The 20,984-nt window shown below is 39.0% G+C and overlaps 1 protein-coding gene and 1 long non-coding RNA gene across 6 annotated transcripts in view; one reads left to right on the forward strand and one right to left on the reverse strand.

Annotated features, from left to right (window-relative positions):
• LOC110833922 (uncharacterized) overlaps positions 1-7,961 on the forward strand; it is a 46,667-nt gene extending 38,706 nt beyond the window's left edge. Inside the window, exons 1-3 of one of the 3 annotated variants that reach the window (XR_015534394.1) lie at positions 5,478-5,667; positions 6,415-6,529; positions 7,187-7,961. This is a non-coding gene — a long non-coding RNA (uncharacterized LOC110833922). Of the gene's footprint in view, positions 1-5,477; positions 5,668-6,414 lie in introns of those variants that run through there. The other 2 variants (XR_015534392.1, XR_015534393.1) reach the window with 2 other exon arrangements.
• Positions 5,669-20,341, reverse strand: Membrin (golgi SNAP receptor complex member 2). Of its 3 annotated transcripts, XM_022072534.2 has the most exons (5): positions 19,027-20,317; positions 18,835-18,940; positions 16,156-16,323; positions 10,431-10,588; positions 6,053-6,304 (listed from the first exon to the last, which is right to left on the reverse strand). In XM_022072534.2, the coding sequence occupies exons 1-5, from the start codon at positions 19,161-19,163 to the stop codon at positions 6,190-6,192; spliced, it is 684 nt and encodes a 227-aa protein (XP_021928226.1). In that variant the 5' UTR covers positions 19,164-20,317; the 3' UTR covers positions 6,053-6,189. The 3 variants fall into 3 exon arrangements, with proteins under 3 accessions (XP_021928223.1, XP_021928226.1, XP_021928227.2); XM_022072531.2 differs by lacking the exon at positions 10,431-10,588 and having other exon boundaries at positions 5,669-6,304; positions 19,027-20,341; XM_022072535.2 differs by lacking the exon at positions 6,053-6,304 and having other exon boundaries at positions 9,985-10,588; positions 19,027-19,294.
• Between the last annotated feature and the right edge of the window lie 643 nt (positions 20,342-20,984).

Here is a 20,984-nt window from a genome sequence, read left to right on the forward strand (position 1 = left end):
ATTGCTCATGTATGGCGCCGTGGGTTACCCTAGAGTAGATTTTTGCAATTCCAAGGCCCCAGGAATCGACCACTCTAGCCACTCACGCCTATAAAACTAACCATGAAGGCCGAAATTTCTAGCTAGAGCTCTACATTCTCACGTCCGAGCTGGGGCTTCCTACGTCACACGCACGAGCGGCTACTGCCCAAGGTTACTATGAGAGTACCTACAGAATCTTGCATTATCACATCGTCGACCACTACTCCATTCTTCCGAAATCAGTCGATGTTTTCAAGGCTGATATAGGTAGTGGAACCTGTGTAGTTGTTTATCCACTTGCCCGTTCTTTGTAACCAGAACATGTGGTGGCTGTACATTCGGAATACCTTTTTTCGTGAGATTTCAGGTTCTCACGGGGACGAGTCTGAAGACGACTGTCTTCTGAGTTGTTGTACTGTGTAGTCTGCTAGACGTCTACCTTTGCCAACGTTTCATAGGTCCTTGCTGTCTTCATGAGATCGCCGGATGACTTAGGTAGCAGGACTGCACAGCCCTATAACCCAGAAGACAGTCATCTTAATGAGAAGAGAGACCACCTAGAAGAATAATTTTAAATGGACCTTACGGAAATAGGAACTGATGTGGCAGACTGGATTCTACTGGTCCAGCCTACATTTCGGCTGTGGGTTCTTATGACCACAGAAATCAGCCTCTGGGTTCTATTAAAGTCAAGTAATTTGACTAGCTGAGGGACTATTAGCTTCACAAGCACCACTCTTGTCCACGGAGTCAATAAAGTGGTAAGAATTTTAAAGCAAAAGAAGTGGAGACAAACCACGTAGTTAAATCGAAGTTTTGTGTCGGATACGTATACTTGACCGCCGTTACGCAGTAGTTATAACTGTAATCTCATTAGTTATTCATATAATTAGACAGATTAAATAAAACCAGAGCTAATTATTCCATAGGACTATCATTTCGTTCCCTTCATTCAACCATGTGCACTCAACAATCTACACGCCAGCGGTCTGCATGAAGTCTTTCGTAGTAAGCATGTTTCCGGGACTAGTTTCTTTTCGTATCAGTCAATGGAAGAATAAATATGTAGCTGGGGTCCGCAGTGGCCGCGCGGTTGAGGCTTGGTCGCTGGGACCGTGGGTTCGAATCCCACTCAGGCCATGGATGTTTGTCCGCGTCTTTCTGTGTTGTGCTGTCCTGTGTACAGGCAGAGGCCTTGCGACGGGCCGATCCCTCGTCCAAGGAGTCCTACCGAATGTCTATAGATCAAGCCAACGAAATGTTGGGACCCGCAGTGCTCAGGCACTTGAAGAACGGGTCGTTCCCAGCATCCCAGTAAATATATAGCTACACAGAAAACGAAGTTATAACCTTGAAAAGAGTAATTTGGCCAAATTATAGTAGTTACAGAGACAAGTGCTGTAGGGACAATGAATATTTTTGAAACATACGAATTGAAGTTGAAACCGAGCACAAATCACATGAGATACGAATAAGTCAGGCATGTACACAGAAGATTATGCGAGCAAACAAATGAAAATGAAATGCGACGTATCACATAAGACCAGGACTGGGGTTTAAAAGCAGTCTGAGATAAAGTTTCGTATATGACAAGTCTGAGAAATAGGTCGTGAAGTGACTCATGATAGAATAACAGAATATATGTCTAAGAAGAATAGTCCTAAGACACACAGGCCCATTTGGCTTACGTTGAAAAATCTGCCAATCGGCGCTATTTAAATAAGAAACGCTCAAACTAAATCTTTACTAATCAGGTATCGAATAAACTAATCATACTGATTTAATGGAGACTTCAGCTGCTAAGTACAGTGCCGAAAAACGTGGTTAGCGAATAATGGATTGCCAAAACTGTGGAAGCAGTCGTGGCCTACCCGAAGGCACTATCCATGCATTTGGCCGGAGCGACTAAAGAAAACCACTAATAATCTAAGTGTGTATAATCTATCTCGGGTTCCATACCTATCTAAACTGTGGACCTCCGGTATACGAAGCAGGAGTGCCGCTCTACCGTTGCATTCCGTACCCAAATATATTTTTTTTCAATTTAATGTTTCATTATAAATTCACTTGAACGACCGAATAACTGGATTTACGAGGGTCGCTCATTAAGTAATGCCCCACATTTTTTTTCTCAGCCAATAATGAAGATAGAAAAGTGCACTTTTACATGCTTGAGATTTGATGTTTCCCGCGTTCGTGTACGGAGTTTCAAATGATTCCAACCGATAGCGGAGCTGTAGTGAACTGTTAAAATGGCGTCTGTGAACGACTCTCGTTACAAGCAACGAGCTGTAATTGAATTCTTTTTTGCTGAAAAAGAAACTGTGGTGAACATTCATAAACGTTTGTGTGCTGTGTATGGAAGCTGTGCAGTCGATAGGAGCACCGTTGGTCGCTGGGCTAAGAGAGTTAAAGCTTCAGGAAGTGAAGAAACCGAGCTCAGTGATCTGCCGCGCTCTGGGCGTCCTGCCACAGCCACCACTCCAGACATGTTGAACCGCGCGGATGCCATTATTCGTGAGGATCGGCGCATCACAACTCGACAATTGGCCCAACAGCTTTCAGTCAGTAATGGAAGTGTAATTGCAATTATCCGGGCTCTTGCATATTCGAAGGTGTGCGCAAGATGAGTTCCACGAAGTCTCACAGCAGACCACAGGATTCAAAGGAAAATGATTTCTTCTGAATTGTTGGAGCGTTTTGATGCTGAGGGAGAGATCTTTCTGTCCCGGATCATTACAGGTGACGAAACCTGGATACACCACTTTGAGCCGGAGACAAAAAGGCAGTCAATGGAGTGGCATCATCCTCTATCACCGAGAAAGAAGAAATTCAAGTCAACTCCCTCCGCCGGAAAAGTCATGATGACTGTCTTTTGGGACAGTGATGGGGTCATTCTTGTGGATGTGATGCCAAGAGGTGCGACCATCAATTCAGACGCGTACATTATGACCCTGGAAACCCTCAAGAAGCGTTTCCGACGAGTTCGGCCTCAAAAGCATCCAGCAGAAATTTTGCTCCTGCATGACAATGCACGCCCTCACACAAGTCCGAGAGCCCGGAAAGAAATCACCAAATTTGGTTGAACGGTGCTGCCCCATCCACCCTCCGACTCCATCTCTTTGGGCCACTTAAAGATGCTATCCGCGGAACAAGGTTTGAAGATGACGAGAGCGTTATTCAAGCAGTGAGGACATGGCTACGTGCACAGGACAAGAGCTGGTACCGGCAAGGCATGCACGCACTTGTTCCACGCTGGCGTAAAACCGTACAAGTTCATGGGGACTATGTAGAAAAATAGTATGTGTAAAGGAAACATTGATTTATATTGTCACTAAATTTCAGCCATCTTGAATAAATATATTCTGAGGAAAAAAATGTGGGGCATTACTTAATGAGCGACCCTCGTATATTAAATGGTTAGCCGATTAAAAATATTAACAGTTTGACATATTTTACACGCTACACTTATAGGCCAATGTCGTCTACTTAGGAATACACCGTTGTATTTCAGAAATAAATGTTGCAAGGAATGTATCTGATACTGTGGAACCTATATGAAATAAATATTAAAACAACAAAATTTTTTGGAAACAACCAAAAGCATTTCGTAACTTCCAATGTAGTTCCCTGCGTATCTGATCATGCTTCATCCTTTGTTTCCATAGCACCTGATCTCTTGAAGATGGGGATTTTCCTTTCTTAAAACTTGTGGTTATTTCCAACCCCCCCCCCCCCCCCCCCCCGCCGACGTGAGGTATAGGTTGGTTGGTATGGAGTGTAATTATTTAGGGTCGGCTGCTTACGTTCCCGCCATTTTTCTTGCCTTGCCTGCGGCCTTTGAAACTATGAAGGGGAAAGATGCAGGTACAAAGCGGGGAATTTCTTAAGCAGAGGGGTCTTCCAACTAAAGATGACCAGAACAGTGTTGTCATATGTCCGCAATAGCACACACAACAATTTCTCAGTTGCTTTGTCCTGCTCGTGTGTCTTGAAATTACATTGCTGTAAAAATTCTAGGAGCGATGGAACCAAAGGCGCAAATCAGTTATGTCATTACATATCCGATATTGGAATTCCTGGGCACAATATAGGTATTTTATACGACACGTACTCTATAAATGAGTGAAATTAAAACGAAATCGTTAGTCATTTTGCTTTTGATTTTGGTTATAAAATTACGTTAATCCATTCATCTATTTATTTCCTAATGCCATAGTTTATAGGAGAGGTTCACAACCTTTCACAGACCTAGGGCTACCACAAATCCTGCTTCGAGCCACATTCTCATCGAATCAGGAGCCTAAAGGTTATAATAAACGAGGGCACTTATTAAGGCCTAGAGTATTTTATTAAACTTCAAATCACACATAGCAAACAGGCTCACACGGGCCTATTAAGCATTAATTTTCTGTCACAAAACTATTAATCAGAGAGACATTTGACACTGCATTGCTTCATTGATCTGTTACGATTCGCATGCATCACTACAAGTGTTGATTTGTTATTATTCATTAGGCTTTATAGTTGCTCACAGCGACAGTAACTGCCAAATACTAATGACATTAAAGGAACTTGTCATCTGATATAAGATAAAACGTGACACAATGTTTAGAAAATATATACGCGGACCGCAAAAAACACATTGACGGGCCGTGCGTTGAAAATGGCTGTAGAAGAAGCATTTTAATTGAAAAGTAATAAATAAACAAACATCGACACTGCGTAAATATGAGTTTCGGTTTTCGTAAATAGTAGAAGCAAACACAATTCTCACAACTGACTACGAGAAAGAAAGTCGAGTGGGATAGCCTACACTCCAGGCTGTGTGATGCCTGTCTGAACACTTGAAGACGCGAACCAGGATTGTATTATGCAAGAATTATCATATTTTCTCGTTTTTAAGACGCCCCCATTGCAGGACGAACCCTTGATTTTGTAACAGGTTTTCTGAGAATAAAGACGCTATATCGATTTTCAGACACCATTAAATGCAAGAAGCACCCCGATTGCAGAAATTGTAACATACGAAAGAAGTGTCTTTCAAGCCGCGTCCACAACAGAACCTAGTAACGTCACCGCGTCGTGTACAGGTCTAGGGCGTAAGAAGTTGCAGACAACATTCCAGTCCAACCGAACCTCGTACCGTCGCGAACATTCTAGAATTCTATATTTTCCATCAGTAGTGTCTTGCAGCGGTTAAATACAGACTTCAGGACTATGGATAACAACAAACTACAAATACCTGACGCATTCACATTCATTCTGCGACGAAGGAAAGGAGGAAAAGAAGATGGTGGCAGACCCTCTTGCATTCAAGAGGGGTGGAGTACAGTGGTAATAATTTGCTCGCCGATGGGAAATTCCAAGAAGTCCGCGGACAGTCCAAAATTTTTACTAGGATGACACCGACTGATTTTGATTTTCTCATAAATTTGTTTGGTCCCAAAGTGCTGAAAAATAATACATGCATGAGGAAAGCCGAAAGTGTTCAGGAAAGGTTTGCAGTATAACAATGCGCTTTTCGGCAACCGGCGATTCCTACACTAGTTTACCATATCTTTTCAAAATCTCGAAACAATTTATCAGCTTCACAGTGCCAGAGGTGTGTGAAACACTAATTGAGTCACAAAGGAAAATACACAGGTAAGAATATTTATGTTTTATATAACTAGACAATACAGTAATTTGTTTATTTATAAAAATATCGGCGAATATCAATATTTTTTTACAATTTATTTATCAAAATTCATGTGGACTAATTCCTCGGAAGCAAAGTCTGGTACTGACAGTAGAAGCAGGAAAATTTGGAGAACGTTGTGGTGTAGAAGAAATGAACCCTTGGGAAACGGAGAATGCGACGTTTGTGGGTCTGTATTCATATTTAGGTTCTGGGGGTGCACGGCAGAAGGTGGAAATCGTTGGACATCTACATTTTGCGTTGGGATGTACATTTCATATCGGTAATTTGGCAGGGAAGGAGAAGGGTATAAGCGTCGAGGAAAATACCCATAATTGCATTTTGAATGACGCATCGCGTTAAGTCGTTGCATCTTAACTTTTTTGCAACGAGGTTTCCGAAATCTTGTGATTCGTCATTGTTCGAAGTTGATTCACAGGAAGCCAAAATTTCAAAAGCTTTATCCAGCAACCGATCTCCTGGATGTTTTATTTTTCTTGATGTGGTAGAATTTGGTGGGGGCAGGGAGACGTTACTACAGGGTGTATTGCTCTTCTCCTTGATTTCTTGTTCGTCCATTGTTTCTTCATCCTCAATCGGAATCTGTAATACAATCAAAGCATTAATACCTGAACTAATAAGTCCGTCTATAGCATTAATTATTATATCTATCGGAACAACAGCCATACATATAATTATTTGTTACATTCCAGATACCCACAACAGAAGAATGTTGGCTGAACAATTTGAAAAAAAACGTGGAACTTTCCCCTCTGTTAGGGGCGATGGATGGAAGATATGTCATTCTGCAAGCCGTCTTCAAAAGCGGTAGTGTTTTTTAAAATCACAAATCAACTTTTAGCATTGTTATTTTCGCCATGGACTACGCCAACTATAACTTTCTATTAGTCGACGCCAGGGCAGAATTTCAGACGGCATTTTTTTTGACGTAAAAACGTCTATAAGGAAGGGTCATTCGGCAAAAAAGTGTAACGAAAAAGTGTAACAATGGTTACCTACGAAACGTCATCTGTTTACTTAGCATTGTTGTTACCTAGGAAACGTTACATTACATTACATTCATCTACCACAGAGCCATCTTAAGCGTAACTAATTCAAGTTGATTAAACAATGTTTTAATCAAACTTATCTCAATTGTAAAGCATGTATAAAGGAAATATTTAGAATAAAGCCAATATATAAACTTCCTTTCCGTATAGACGTATTTACGTCAAAGTCTCCGGAACCGTGGTTCCACTGTCAATTTTTTAAATTGTGCCTTAAATAAAAAGTTAGAATGAAATGCCTTGAGCATTCCAAAACCTCAGCGCTTTGAAGGAAGGGAAAAAGAAATTCAGGGACGAAGCATTTACATTTAGTCCAAATATTTCCGGGAATGGATCCCAAAGGTTCCCACAGAAGAGATTTTAATTGAGCTCGCAGAGTTGTCGAAAATGTAATTGAAATTTCTTCATCCGTGTTCAGAGCACTTCGAAAACTACTACTACTACAGCCAGAAGAAGCTGAACTCACTGTGATGGCTGCAGCCTACCTTCACAATTTCTTGCGAAGGAACAAGCTATCATTGAATACTATCTCACCACCAGGAAGTATGGATTATGAAGAAGGGAAATTAATTTCTGGGTCTTGGAGAAACGAAGAATACGAAAATATAACTTAATTACTTCCACTCAGATGTGTTCCGCGAAAATCTTCTACAGCAGCGAACGAAATATAACGAGAATTAGCAGATTTTTTTTATGAAGGAAGGACAAGTTTGTTGGCAAAATAACTACGCGTAAACTGCCGACTTATTTCTTTCTTTCGTTTTTTTATTTTATTTGGTTTACAGTCTTTAATATAGAGTGAAGAGGTTCAAATTATTTTCAAATGCAAAATAGTTCAAATATTTTTTCTAGTTTGATTTGTATGTGATGTTTGCTGATTTCTTTCTTATGGAAGCGACTAAAAAGTAAAGGTAAACATAATTCATACTTATCGTGCTTCTAGTTTCCAGTGGTTTGCCCTTATCCCACAAGAACTGCAAACTTTTAAAAGCAAACCATGTGCTATTATATACTTCGTCAGCACCTGTAATTGCGACGATATTTAAATATATTTGAAATATCTTGATATCATACGTAAGAACATGATTATATTTCTAACTGCGATAACCGTTTTATCTTTAGTTTAAAGGAATTATTTTTATTAGTTTATTTGTAGATGAAAATACAAAGAAAATAAAAAAAATTATAACCAATTTTTTCATAACAATACTAAAATATTTATTTTAACTTACCTTTCCCTGTTCCTATACTTTTTCTAATCATTGCGTGGAATTTTATTAAAATGTTAGGAGTGTTTCGCACTCCACAACAATGTTTTCTGTTCATACAGTTCAAATTAACTGCAAATCACTATCTTCGTTGCTGTCCACCACACTTCACTGAGTTAAAGAATAGCGGACTGAATTGGCAGAACCCGACCTGCGACGAGGTTAGGTTCTGTGCACGTCCAGACATGCGCGTAACCTCACCCTGTAACATCCTTTGATGTGGCGTCGAAATACCGACTAGCAGCGGGAATCTGCGAACCGACAGGCGCAACATCCACGTTACGCTCTGATTTTCGCGTCGAGGTTACAGAGTACCGATCACACCGACGCATTTAAGTTACGCGACGCCGTTACGTTACGAGGTTCTGGTGCAAGTGCGAACGCGGCTTTAAAATCTAGGAAATAAGGTAATTACTGATTACGCATTCATTATATGCCTTTATGAAAAGGACATGAAAAATTATGTTTAAGTTCCTGAATAATCAGTAAACAACGAATATTTTAAAATACAGGGCTGTGGAGTCGGAAGCAATTTTAGGTGGAGTCGTCGGAGTAGGTAAAAATGTACCGACCTCGATATAAAATCATAAGAACAATTTCTATACCGTGTGCGCCACAGGCGGCCTCACGCTTAGGGAGATTCAACGACGCGTTAAGCCACGTGGTGTGGGAATAATGCTTTGTAACTTTGGCTCCGGTACCTGAAGAATAAAAATTGTCTACAAATCAACCGATTTCTGCAATAACAATTAGACATATATTTAAATGTAGGTTATAAGTCTAAAAAGTAGCCTGATGATTCACGTGGTGGTGGTGAAATCTCTTGTGGTACCATTTTAGTAGGTTTACCATCATTAATACATATTGAGCTTTTATGATGGAGTCGGGGTCAGAGTCAGGGTTTTTAGTACCAACTCCACAGCCCTGAGAAATAGGAGGAATTTTAAAACCAATATTCTTTTAAGTTTTATGCAATGTTAGTTTAAAGAAGTGGCAGAACCTGTTTTATCAATTAATTTTTATAAGGCAAAACCAGTTATCCAACAGAATTTGAAAGCATGGTTTGTACCTCTCAAATATAATACACAGTATTTTTCCTTCATGAAACAATGAAAAATGAACCTGCTTTTTGTGCTCACTGAACTTCTTAAAATAAAAACCTCAAAATACAGTATATTCCTACATTTTAATTTTGTTTCAGTTAGTGCAGATAATACTGATAAATCCCAACAATTTTTGAAGTATAGAATTTCTTTGCAAGGCTCTCCAGTATGCAGCAACGAGGTGCCCAGAGTAAAAGTAACACCCGTTTGGGACAAAGGAAAAATCAGTTCACAGATGAAACGAAATAAAAGAAAATTAAATTTAAAAACATTCCGTTCTTTCTGGACTCAGGAATACTTGCAATATACTAACACAGTAAGGATCTCTCTTTTTTATCCACGATATCACCTCCACCAAAACAGGTAGGCATGTCTGACCAGAATCTGGAAGGCATCCATTCAAATCCTGGTAGTGGACAAGTCATGGCTAGGAGGTTTCACGATTTTATGCAGTACTCACAAATGAATGCTTAGATATTATCTTTAAAAAGGCAATTAACAATCTACACTTCTCAGATGGACAGAAATTACTGAACTTGTTTACTTTCTTATAATGTCAGGGCTTTTTACATTTAATTGGACCACCTCTTTTATTTTGTATATTATCAAGAACTCCTTTATGTCCATTCTACAGTGAAGCTTGAAAGTTCCTTGAAGAAAAATGAATGCACTCTGTACCTCGGATGTCACTAGTTCAATGACCATTTTCTCTAAGCATACAAATTCATTATCTTCCTTACAACAAAACCTCGTTATTTCAAGTAATAACACTGAAGAATATATGCACTGCCTAATTTTAAAAAGAGTACAATGGAATGGTAGTAAAATGGGATCACCAATACATATCCTCTGAAAAAGCTCTGTATATTTTACTGTATCAACAACACACTTACAATCTTAAAACTTTGCATACCATGTAGTGTGTTTGAATATAAAATATGCAAACAAACTATTAACACTATAAATGAATAATTTCCCTGTCACCACCGATGATGTGTCAAAACGCGTTTGGCACTAGTGTCATTTATAGTGTTAATAGTTTGTTTGCTTATTTTATATTCAAACACACTTACAAGATATTTCTGATAACAGGTTCACTGACTGGAGAATATTATAACTGTGTTTAGGACATATATTTTTTTTTTCTTTTGGCTTAAGACATGAGCATATAAAGCTCCACCCTTCAAAACAGAACTGTCTATGTTACGTACAGTAGACAACTATCAGAAATATCACAATTAGGGTAAAGAACATTCCACCAATAAGAATAAACTTGTCCTGGTATGCTCGCCTTTCTATCAATCGCATGGTTGTGTTGGACAATCCCAGTGTATTTGCAATGTCATACAGACGTCGGTGTGCACCTTTGATTGTCATTCGCTGATCTCGCAGATTTTCCAAAATCCCTACGCCAGACTGTAGCATTTCATCAACTCCATGGTTTGCATTCTGTAAGGTGAACATACGTACACTCTTGTAATACAATGAGAGAGATATGTCTCAGATTTGCAAAAAAACTTGATCTTATAGTTGATTCAAGCTCACAGTCTCTTCCAAGATTTTTAAACAGAAATATTGTAACGTGATTATCGCTCTGATGATGGAGGCAGAAAGCACCTCAGAAACGTCACATCACAGAAGTCAGCCATCTTCATTTTTAAACGAGTCTATCCTGTCCACTTAGTTCCACATTATTGAATGATGATGTTCAATTTCAACACTTAGAGGGTAAGAAATTTTTGTGACAATTTTTTCCCCAGGTACTTAAATCTAATTTACACAAACTTCAATGCACACAACTCAAACAAAAACCATATGAAACACCCCACCACAAATCTTCTAAATTTTAATCCTTATGTCATACATCCATTCTGAAAAGCATGCACCATTAAACAGCGAACTGGAGAAAATGCATAAAAACCGATGACAATTTTTACATAACTGAGGTACCAGTACAAAAGCAAAGATTATAAAATTATGTGGGAAAAGAAAATGTCTCCCTCTTAGCCATTACTGTTTGAACAGAAAACACTGGCTGATATTAACAACATAAGAGTAAATGCAAACCACTGCACTAATTGCAGTGTTAACTGATTATTCAATTATTAATGAAACTGCTTCAACTGCCTGTATTGTATAGCATCAAATTTTGTGGGAAAATACCCCATAATGGTGCGTGGCTAAGCATATCAGAAGAGGCAGTTGCAGCCTAATTCAAGGGACTGCCCAGTATTGTATGTCGTGTCTCTTTCCTAAATCAATATTAGTTCTATTTATACAGCTACAGAATGTACAGAGTCAGCATATGACAGTAAGGAAGTGTATATGACTCCCATACCCTTTTTACAACCAATGACATCACAAATAGTAAGGCACCACACATTTAATTCAATTCCGTAAAAGATTATAAAATATGTATGCGTACCTCATCATCATCTATGGTGCTTCGGCCCATTTTCGGGCCACAACCTCCCCACTTAGGAGGATTCATGGTCGTTTTTTGAAGCCTGCATTTGTGAGAAGTGAGTGACCAGCCCATCGACTCTGCACAATTTCTACTCAATCCTGATTTGACTGCCAGAGCCATCTAGCAGTAAATCAGGAGATTTCGATGAGAAATGGCCACTGAATTTTGCTTACGAAATGTCTCGTATCATGCTTGTAAGGTTCTTTTGCAATCTACGATATGGCACCGTCAGCTTTACTTCCCCTCTGGAGAAAGTTGTGCTACAGACTTTTATCACCCTTAAAAATCCATCGACCTTGGCCGGAATTGAACCCGTGAACCTTGGGTCCAGTGGCGAACACGCTAACCACCAGTCCACCGAGGGCAACCAAGTATGCATACATTCAAGCATACTTAATTAATATTAAACCTTGCAATATTAACAAGATTGGACAGGTGTACTCTTTGGAGTACAGTGACATTCTAAAGATTTTCTTCACACACAACACATATCATTGTTAGATCATACAGGTTATGTATCCTAGGAATTACCCCTAATCATGCTTTAATTTACAAAATGTTTTTACTTGCACAATTTCAATAACCTTTCCCTTACATATTTAAAATTATCAATATTTATTTTTTCATTTTTTCTTTCAAGCATTTCTCTGTTTCATCATTAATTTTAGCACTATAGTAGCCATCACCAAACTCCATGTTTCAAGACAAGAGGCCTTCATCACCACCACCTGCTACCCCATGCAGCCGCAAATCAGAAACACAGCGTTGTTAGTTTTGCTATACAATGAGTTACAAGCTGTCTTCATGTGCCTGGGCTCCCCTTTGCAATGTTGCATGATTTTTCTGTGACCCTGAGCATGCAATTTATTGATGGCTACTATACCTTTTATGGATTAAGAACCTAACCTTCCAACCCCCCACAAAATAATAAATACATTGTTAGCAGCACATGACTGTGGGTCCAGCAACTTCCAGTCACTTCAGGGTCAAAACAATAAATATTAGTGTATAAAGCTACAAGAATAGAACCAATTGTTCTTTTATAAAAACTGGTATTGTTTTCATGATGTAAAAATTTCAGTGAGTACTTCTTCCTATTGTAGAAATGGTGAACAATGGTGGTAGGTGAAGAGGGGGAGGTCACTGTACAAACAAATATTGTGTCACAAAATATGAAAATTGTTTCTCCATCTGGAACTCTAATATTCTGAAATTTAGAAAGGATTCTTCTCATTACTTTCCTTGCAGAACCACCTTTCACATATGAACACTTCTGTGTATGTGTGTGGGCTCAGAGGCATATCAGCTTCTAAGGACATTTGCACCAATATAATATTTATGGTAAACCAACCGTGCCAAAACACGAGTAAATTTCACCTGCATGCCAAGATACACACATAAGGACAGTTTGTTAAAAAAGTAACGACAAAGACATAAACCACAGACCAGGTTGTATCATGGCACTGGAGTTAAAACTGCAAATTTACAGAAAAATATCAGGTGCATAAAAAATAATACACTATGCCATAAAAAATCTGGCAGCGAGACTCCAGTAAAAAGGGGAAAAAAATTGTGCATCAAAATCGCAAAATTCAACCTTGGCTCACCGGGATTAATGTTAAAATGCATTAAAAATTACTAGAAGAAATTCAGGCTGCATATCAATGTGTCAGTTGAACTATATTTTAAAATACAGCTAACATGGTACAATACATCGTATCCCACCAGGGTGGTACAACAATAAAAACAGCAATAACAATAAATGCAGTTTGTATAAGACCTGACAATGGTAATGAAGACAAAATAGTTACAAAAATAGCTGTAAAGGGGTCAGGCAATGAGGTTGTGCAAAGAAGACACAGTTTGACAAAAAAGGATGATGTAAAGTTGGACAAACAAATACGGAGAATTAAAACTGTAAAATTACATAAAACAGTGCCTATTAAATTGCCTTACCAAGCCCCGTTTCACACACATTACAGTAACATCACGTAAGATGTTTCTCAATATGCCATGAATACAATACATGCAATGTTTTTGACAGCAACTTTGGCACTCCACCAGTACACGCAAAATGGTACAGGCTGTACCACAATGTGTGTAAGTGTCTGCCTGTCTTTGCGCCAGGTGAGCGCATCCAATTTGGAGGTGTGTAAGCATGACTTCCTCCTCGTTCACAGAACTGAATTAAGACTTGCGACCCTGCATCGACAGCTTAACCATTTTCAATTTGTTGCCCGGTGTACTGATCCATTTGTCTCACCACAAGGACAGAAAAAGCGTAACAGAGGAAGGCATAAATGTCATTGTTGAGAGCTCATTTGGATGCAATGGGTCCATACAAAGCCAGTGCTTTAGCAGCCACACTGGTGGCCTGGGAAGGCCAAGTACCCCCCCCCCCCCAAAAAAAAACCCAACAACAACAACAAAAACAGCAACAACAACACAAGACAGAACACCATACAAAGGACCCAGATTACTATGGGGTGGTCAGGAGAATAACCACTGAGACACTGCAACACACTTAGGGAGTCTGTGCAGCATAAGATTTCTGCCATTGATTACAAATGATCAGGAGAGTTCGGTTCAAGGAAAAGAGTATTGTAATTAGACACTATTAAAAGTATGGAGGCAAGAGGAAAATACTAGGCCACCACAGATAAAAACACTACCTGTTAATCTTCAACAAATAAATGGTAAATATACATCACACATCACATTCCGATGCAGAAAATAGTATGATGGAATAAATGAGTGCTTACTGTACGTGTCAAGTACGACAGATGGGAGCTGAAGTAACATGGGCTTGTAAAGATATACCTGAGCCAACCAATAACATATATATTTGGTTCACGATCACACTCTAGAAAATCAACTGCACACAATAGGAAAGGAACTCATTAATGAACAAGATATGCCTCTGGAGTAACATGAACAAATGCACAACTGTGCAGCAATGTACTAACTCTTAACATTTATAGATCTGATTATGCTTTTAACTGAAGTACACGGACTACCCGTACTATACGTAAGACAAACTAGATACACGTTAATAAGAAAAGGTCTCGGACACAACTTGTAGATATTAATATGGCCAACTTCTTTTCATATGACATATCATTTCAAGATACCTCCATCATCAAGGCAATTACTGCCCTGATGATGCAGGCAGTAACAACCTCTGAAACTACACAGAGCTACATCCCAGAAGACAGCCTCCTTAATAATCAGGTAGTCAAAACTACATTGTGCAAATACATATTTGGCGAGGACGGACAGTAAACAGGTACTATTCATATAAATTGGAGCTGGCATAGCTCAGTCAGGAATGTGACTGGCTATGGACTGGAAAATCAGGGTTCAATCTCCGACATGGGCAGAGGATTTTTCCTCTAGCCTCTGTGCCCAGACCAGTTCTGCGGCCTACCCAGCCTCCTATCCAAGGGATACCAGGGTCCTTTCTTGGGAGTAATGCTAACCACTCACCCCTATCTAGTGCAGAGGTCAAGAATGAGTAGGAGCTATACCTCCACTCCCCCCAAGTGCCTACATAGTGCATAGTGGGGCAGCTTTATTTTACTTTACATGTCTGACCAGCTGTGTCAAGACATAAAAAGGCTGGCCAACTGTTAAGGAAACACCAGTATACAAATATTATTAATGATCTTCATCCTCATACTTAATATGAATTACTTTGTTAAACCTGCTTGTACTGGTGTTAGCCACTGTTGATGTGTGTCACTAAATGTAATACTACGAACAAGTCGTGAAAGGATTGCAACTGTTTCCTACCAGACTCCTACAGAATCTTTCTTCCTTTCTGACACTCCTCTTTGCTTGTCCCTCATTTGGCCATCAAGATAATCTGCCTGTGTAGTATAAATTTTGTTTTTTTGGAGATGTATATGATGGATATGTAATGTGATGTTTCTCTCAATGTAACAAAGTTAGGGGATATCTCAAGGATGAATGCATATTTAAGTACTAAAAATTTTGAAGCAATTTTTTCATCAGTAGTATGAGTCAAAGCCTAGATAACTGACAATTACGATTTATAACTTGTGTTGGGCAAGGCCGTGGTCCAGGTATCAGTTTTTTCTTCTGGGGCTTCGCCGGTTTCTCTGTGGCATCCCAACAATTACTCCATTCTCATCATCATTTACACACAGAAGAAGACAATGGCAAACCACTTCTGGATCACTTGCTGAGGAAACATATGAACAGGTCCCTATTAGAGGGAACTTGTTCATAATGTCACCAGGGGTCGGCTCTGACCCGAAGGTACCAAAGGAAAAAAAATAATAATAAAAATAAATAAATTGTTTCCCTACAAGTTACATGTAATTTCTACAAAGAAACTACCACAGAAATTCCTAACTCAGGCCTAGTTTTTGGCCCATCTGATGCACAATGTAAATTAATAATGTGGCCACAAGTTAATAAGTAATATTATTTAACTTTATTTACCTGACTGTGTCCTGCCTGCCATGGATTGAATGACTTAAAATAACTGGAATTACAAATTAAAAAGTACTGTGTGCAGTGTTACCTGGAGGGAATTCTGATGTTTCTGCACGTAGAACATCTGACTTTGATCCATAAGAATGCTGGTCTCTTGGTAGTTGTTAGGCTGGAAATGATGATTCAACAGGGCTTCTCGTTCCCTTTCCTCCTGCAGACGCTGGTATTTGCGATTTTTAAATGTATCTAATGCTGCCTAAAGCAAATTTAATAAAAAAAATGGTGTTATAAACAGATAATGAAATGTATTGATTTCAGTGTGTCAGACACTAGTCCAATTTTATGAACTTCAAAAGATTAGAAATTATATTATGATGCAAATCATATTATACAGCAGATACCAATCAATTAATTTCAGCATCACATACAATCCACAAGAACAACATGATATTAGAGTAGGGTAAAGGCAAAGTTGCGCCTGTGCTTAAAGCACAGCATCACGAAGACATGGGGCACCAGATAGAAGTCAGTTTCACATTCCAGTTACTTACAAAGAAAGAGCCCACTGTTTCCAGTGGAGAGGTCTCACAACTGGTAAGGATATTGGGGTCTACCATTAACTGAACCCTGGTCATTTAGCTCAAGGCCAGTAACATTACTAATTGAGCTATCCAAGCTCACTATATACAACAGCAGACTACACAATTATGGAATGGAAGAGTTCATTACAGTGAGGCAAAAATGCTGCCTCTTACCAACACACCTCATAAGCCCTTAAGATACTACGTAATAATCTATGCAATTAGCTATTGAGCTGACACAATGGCATTAACCAGTAGTAGAAGAGAAGGCATGCTGTCAGAGCAACTACTGGTTGAGAGTGATTCAGAAGAAAGCTGATTACATTCAGACAAAACTGGGGTTAAGTATGTCCTAACTGATCCCTCAGCAAATGTTCTCTATGTATTTATGATGTCCCATCACAGTCCAGCCCAATGAGCAAGACCTCTTAGAGTACCCTAACAATATGAGGTGAGTTGCATAAATATCAAAGTTCCTAGTTGTTTAATAACCATCACTTTACAAGGGGAGAAAAAAGTTCTTGTGTGTTATGTCTCCACCAATAAAAACAAATGTATAAATTTTCTACACTTTTCATGTGGATTTTTTGTATCATCACAAAAGTGTGTCAGTAAGAACATTTAAATTGGGTTAGGCTAATTTAGGTTTTATTGTACTGAAACACACAAACAATTGTTTGCAGCAAGGCATGGGGTCATGCACATGCTAGTCAATCAATGTCAGCATCTCCTCTTTCTGTGTGAAATGCTTTGCTCATCTGCTTTTGTTCAAGCACTTCAGTTTAGTCAATTATAATATATGTATTTAACCAGCATGGTGTCCCGCGCCGTAGCCGCACGGTCTGAGGCATCATGCTTTGGACCGGTGATACGGAATGCGGCCGGTTCGAGTCTCGGGGGAGAAGAAATTTTCTCACGAGCTTTTGACCAGTTCCAACCCAGCATCGTGAGGAAATTGGGGAGCTACAATGAGTAGTGTAATCCGGTCAGGAAAGCTAGCAATGGCTGGGGGTTCGTCGTGCTGACCACACGTCACCCTATATCTGGTTTGATGATTGTTCACCTCTGCTTAGGCATGTGAACGTGAGGCCAGCAGTCAAGCTAGTTGGCTTTGGCTCTCTAGAGCTGTTACGCCACGGATTTAATTAATTTTCAATTTAACTAGAATGAACATAATAAGATATCTTTACTGATGCACAACATCACTACAATGACAATTTTCATACCCAGTAAAAAGGTGGTAAGATAAGAGGCCAGTTCTTGTACATTTCATTTTAGTGGTGGCAAAATAATGCACAAGAACCAAAATGATTTAACAAAACTTGGACAATTAATATCAACACTGTGCTTGGACCATAAAACATGACAATTATGTCTCCTGAGGGACCTTACGGTGGCAAGAGGTTAAGGTATTATAAACCAACAATCTCAAATGTGCAGGGCACTTGCCAGTCCTCTTCCAATGATCTTAAATAAATTCCAAATTTAATTACTGGTTACAGTCAAGATATTGTAATCTGAGATGGGAAGTAAATTGTTAAAACATTCAGATGCATTCCACATATCATATTAAACAGGATGTAGAAAAAAAATAAAGGTGCTGTACATTACATTCAGAAAATACCTATAAATGCAATACACAACATATCCCAAGAAAACAATAATACATTACACCAGACCGAATCACACACATAAGTACACAATAACTCCTTACCATTAATGTACACATTATACACAATCAAAAAAGTAAAATCATCTATGGAAAACAAGAACTCCATTTTATTATTTACTTAACACAAGACTATAGTGTCAGATGACAGGCCAACAAACAACGAATTAGAAAGGATATGTAAGAAAGTGGTCATGGGCTAATTTAAGGTGTAACCCCTGAAACTTCATGGTACAACTGAGATAAACCACAGACAGAAGAGCCTGTCTCCGGGCCGAGATCTGAACCCAAGACCTCTTTAATACGAAGCAGTAGTGATACCACTGAGCTGCAACATTAGGAAAAACCTCGTATTGATACCATGTTAACAACGCTATACATTACAACCGTCGTATAACTCACTTACCGACGTTATTTTAAGTAAATTACAACGAATCATTAAATATAATTAACAATCACATACATCATTCCTCACTGTGCTTGTTATGCGCAAGATCAAGTGGAATATCAGTCTTACCTGCAAATGTACCCTGTCATATTTTAAATGTTCAATTCGTAGTTTGCAATTTGTCCGCCTACTCAAGGGCTCTTTGTAATTCAGCATGTCCATTTTCTCACAGTTGCTGAAATGAAAAACAATATGAAAATTACATATACATAAGTTTACCATATATCAAAACCATCTGTCACAAACCACAACTGCACGCACCTCGTGATAGAGTCTATTCTAGCTTGAATTTCTCTTTCAATTACATCTGAATTTGTGTCACTGACTTTCTCCAGCTTTTCAAAACATTGCTGCGTCTCCTGTACAAGTCTATTTGTTTGATGGTACAGTGATTCCATTGTATTTTAACAATTAATGCACCACACACTTATAACTCAACTTCATATTACTTCCAACAGCTGTTGACGTACCCAGACAATTACGCATTATCTCTGACAAATATCGAACTACGGTTACTACGGTAACCGCGTTAACTGTTTACCGTGATTGCCTGAGAAGATTTTATTGACAATATATGGTAATTAAACGCGTGGATATCCCACTTAATTTGAGGACCGTTGAAGGCATATATGAATATAGATAACACAGTTAATGAGCACCAAAATAACAATAATGAATGAACGCTTTCGATACAACACTTATCGATATTCATTAATTAGTCATTATTATATATCAACTTGTTACGCGATGCTACTTGCATATGTGGATCGTGATATATAGGAACATTCTGCATGCGTAGGTTGAGTTGAAGTTTTGTGTTCGTTCAAAGTATTAACACGTGCATCAGTGACTTTCAAAAGTGGTGGTACACCTACTTGGTATACAGATTCACTCACAAAGTCAATCGTTTTGCAGAGATTTGCACTACATCCAGATGTCTTGTCATACTGGCCCTAACCTAAAAATGCTGCCCAGTGCTATATCACTGTCACTGAATGTTGACTTACTGCACTTTACAATCAGTGGGTAGTGGACAAGTTCCTAGACATTCTGCCATTGATACAACCAGCAATGTCCAGACTGGCCTGACAGCAACCTCGGACCTGAGGCCGAGCATCTTGCTGGGCACAAGGCAAGGAAGAATAGGGGATGGATAATCCAGGCACAACAGGAGTTGCAATATTCCATTACACAGCATCTCAACATCTAGCTCATCACCATCATGACTGACTACCCAACTGCCGTTTGCAGTGCACTATGGTCTTGCCTGGGATGATTTTGTTCATCTATATATTAGACACACCACACACTCTCATAGTTAAGATAACTGTTAATATCATCATGGTAATTTAATACCTTATATAGTACCCATAACATAAAGGTACAGTGGTGGTTGTGTCTGGCCCAAGGGAGTATAAGGATGGATGATGAGGGCATGGGAGCAGTTATTGGAGGCTCAGGGTCACACACATTACACACAGCATAGCAACATGTTAATTTGGATATGCAATTTTAAACTTGGATATATATAGAAGATTTCCGTCTTCTGGGTTGTTGTGCTGTGTAGTCTGGTCAATGCTAACCAACGTTTCAGAGGTCATACTGCCTCCATCATCAGGCCCTGATGACGGAGGTAGTACGACCTCTGAAACGTTGGTTAGCATCGACCAGATTACACGGCGCAACAACCCAGAAGACAGAAATCTTCATACTCACCGCTGTGAAAACCTCAAATCTTACTTGGATATATATATTTTATACACTTTCAGAAATATTTAATATTTGATAGTCCATGCAAATGTAGATATACTCTTGTGTTACAGTAAGCATATTTCCTAGCACATGTCATGCAAAAAGAAGTGAGAAAACATGTAACCAAAGACATTGTAATATCATAGTGTGTTTAAAAATAAAGAGCTGTGTTTGACACACAATAGAATGCCTAAGTTTGTACATGTTAACACTCCAATATTTGAATATGGCTGTCTTCTGGATTGTAGCACAAGGGCAATGGAGACAGCAAGCAACTCTGAAACGTCGGTAAACTTCTACCAGACTACACAGCACAACAACCCAGAAGACAGCCATTTTCTGACTCACTGCCGTGGAAACCTAAAATCATACATTTTTTTTGTTCTAAAGGATTACACTTTGTTTTACTTTAAAAACAGTGCCCAAAATAAAAATTCAGTATCAGAGCAACACCTCTGACAGACACG

This window comes from Zootermopsis nevadensis, unplaced genomic scaffold, assembly GCF_977971745.1.
Source record: "Zootermopsis nevadensis isolate Lab colony 2312 unplaced genomic scaffold, Znev_1.0 Znev_ptg000010l, whole genome shotgun sequence".
Lineage (NCBI taxonomy): Eukaryota > Metazoa > Arthropoda > Insecta > Blattodea > Termopsidae > Zootermopsis > Zootermopsis nevadensis.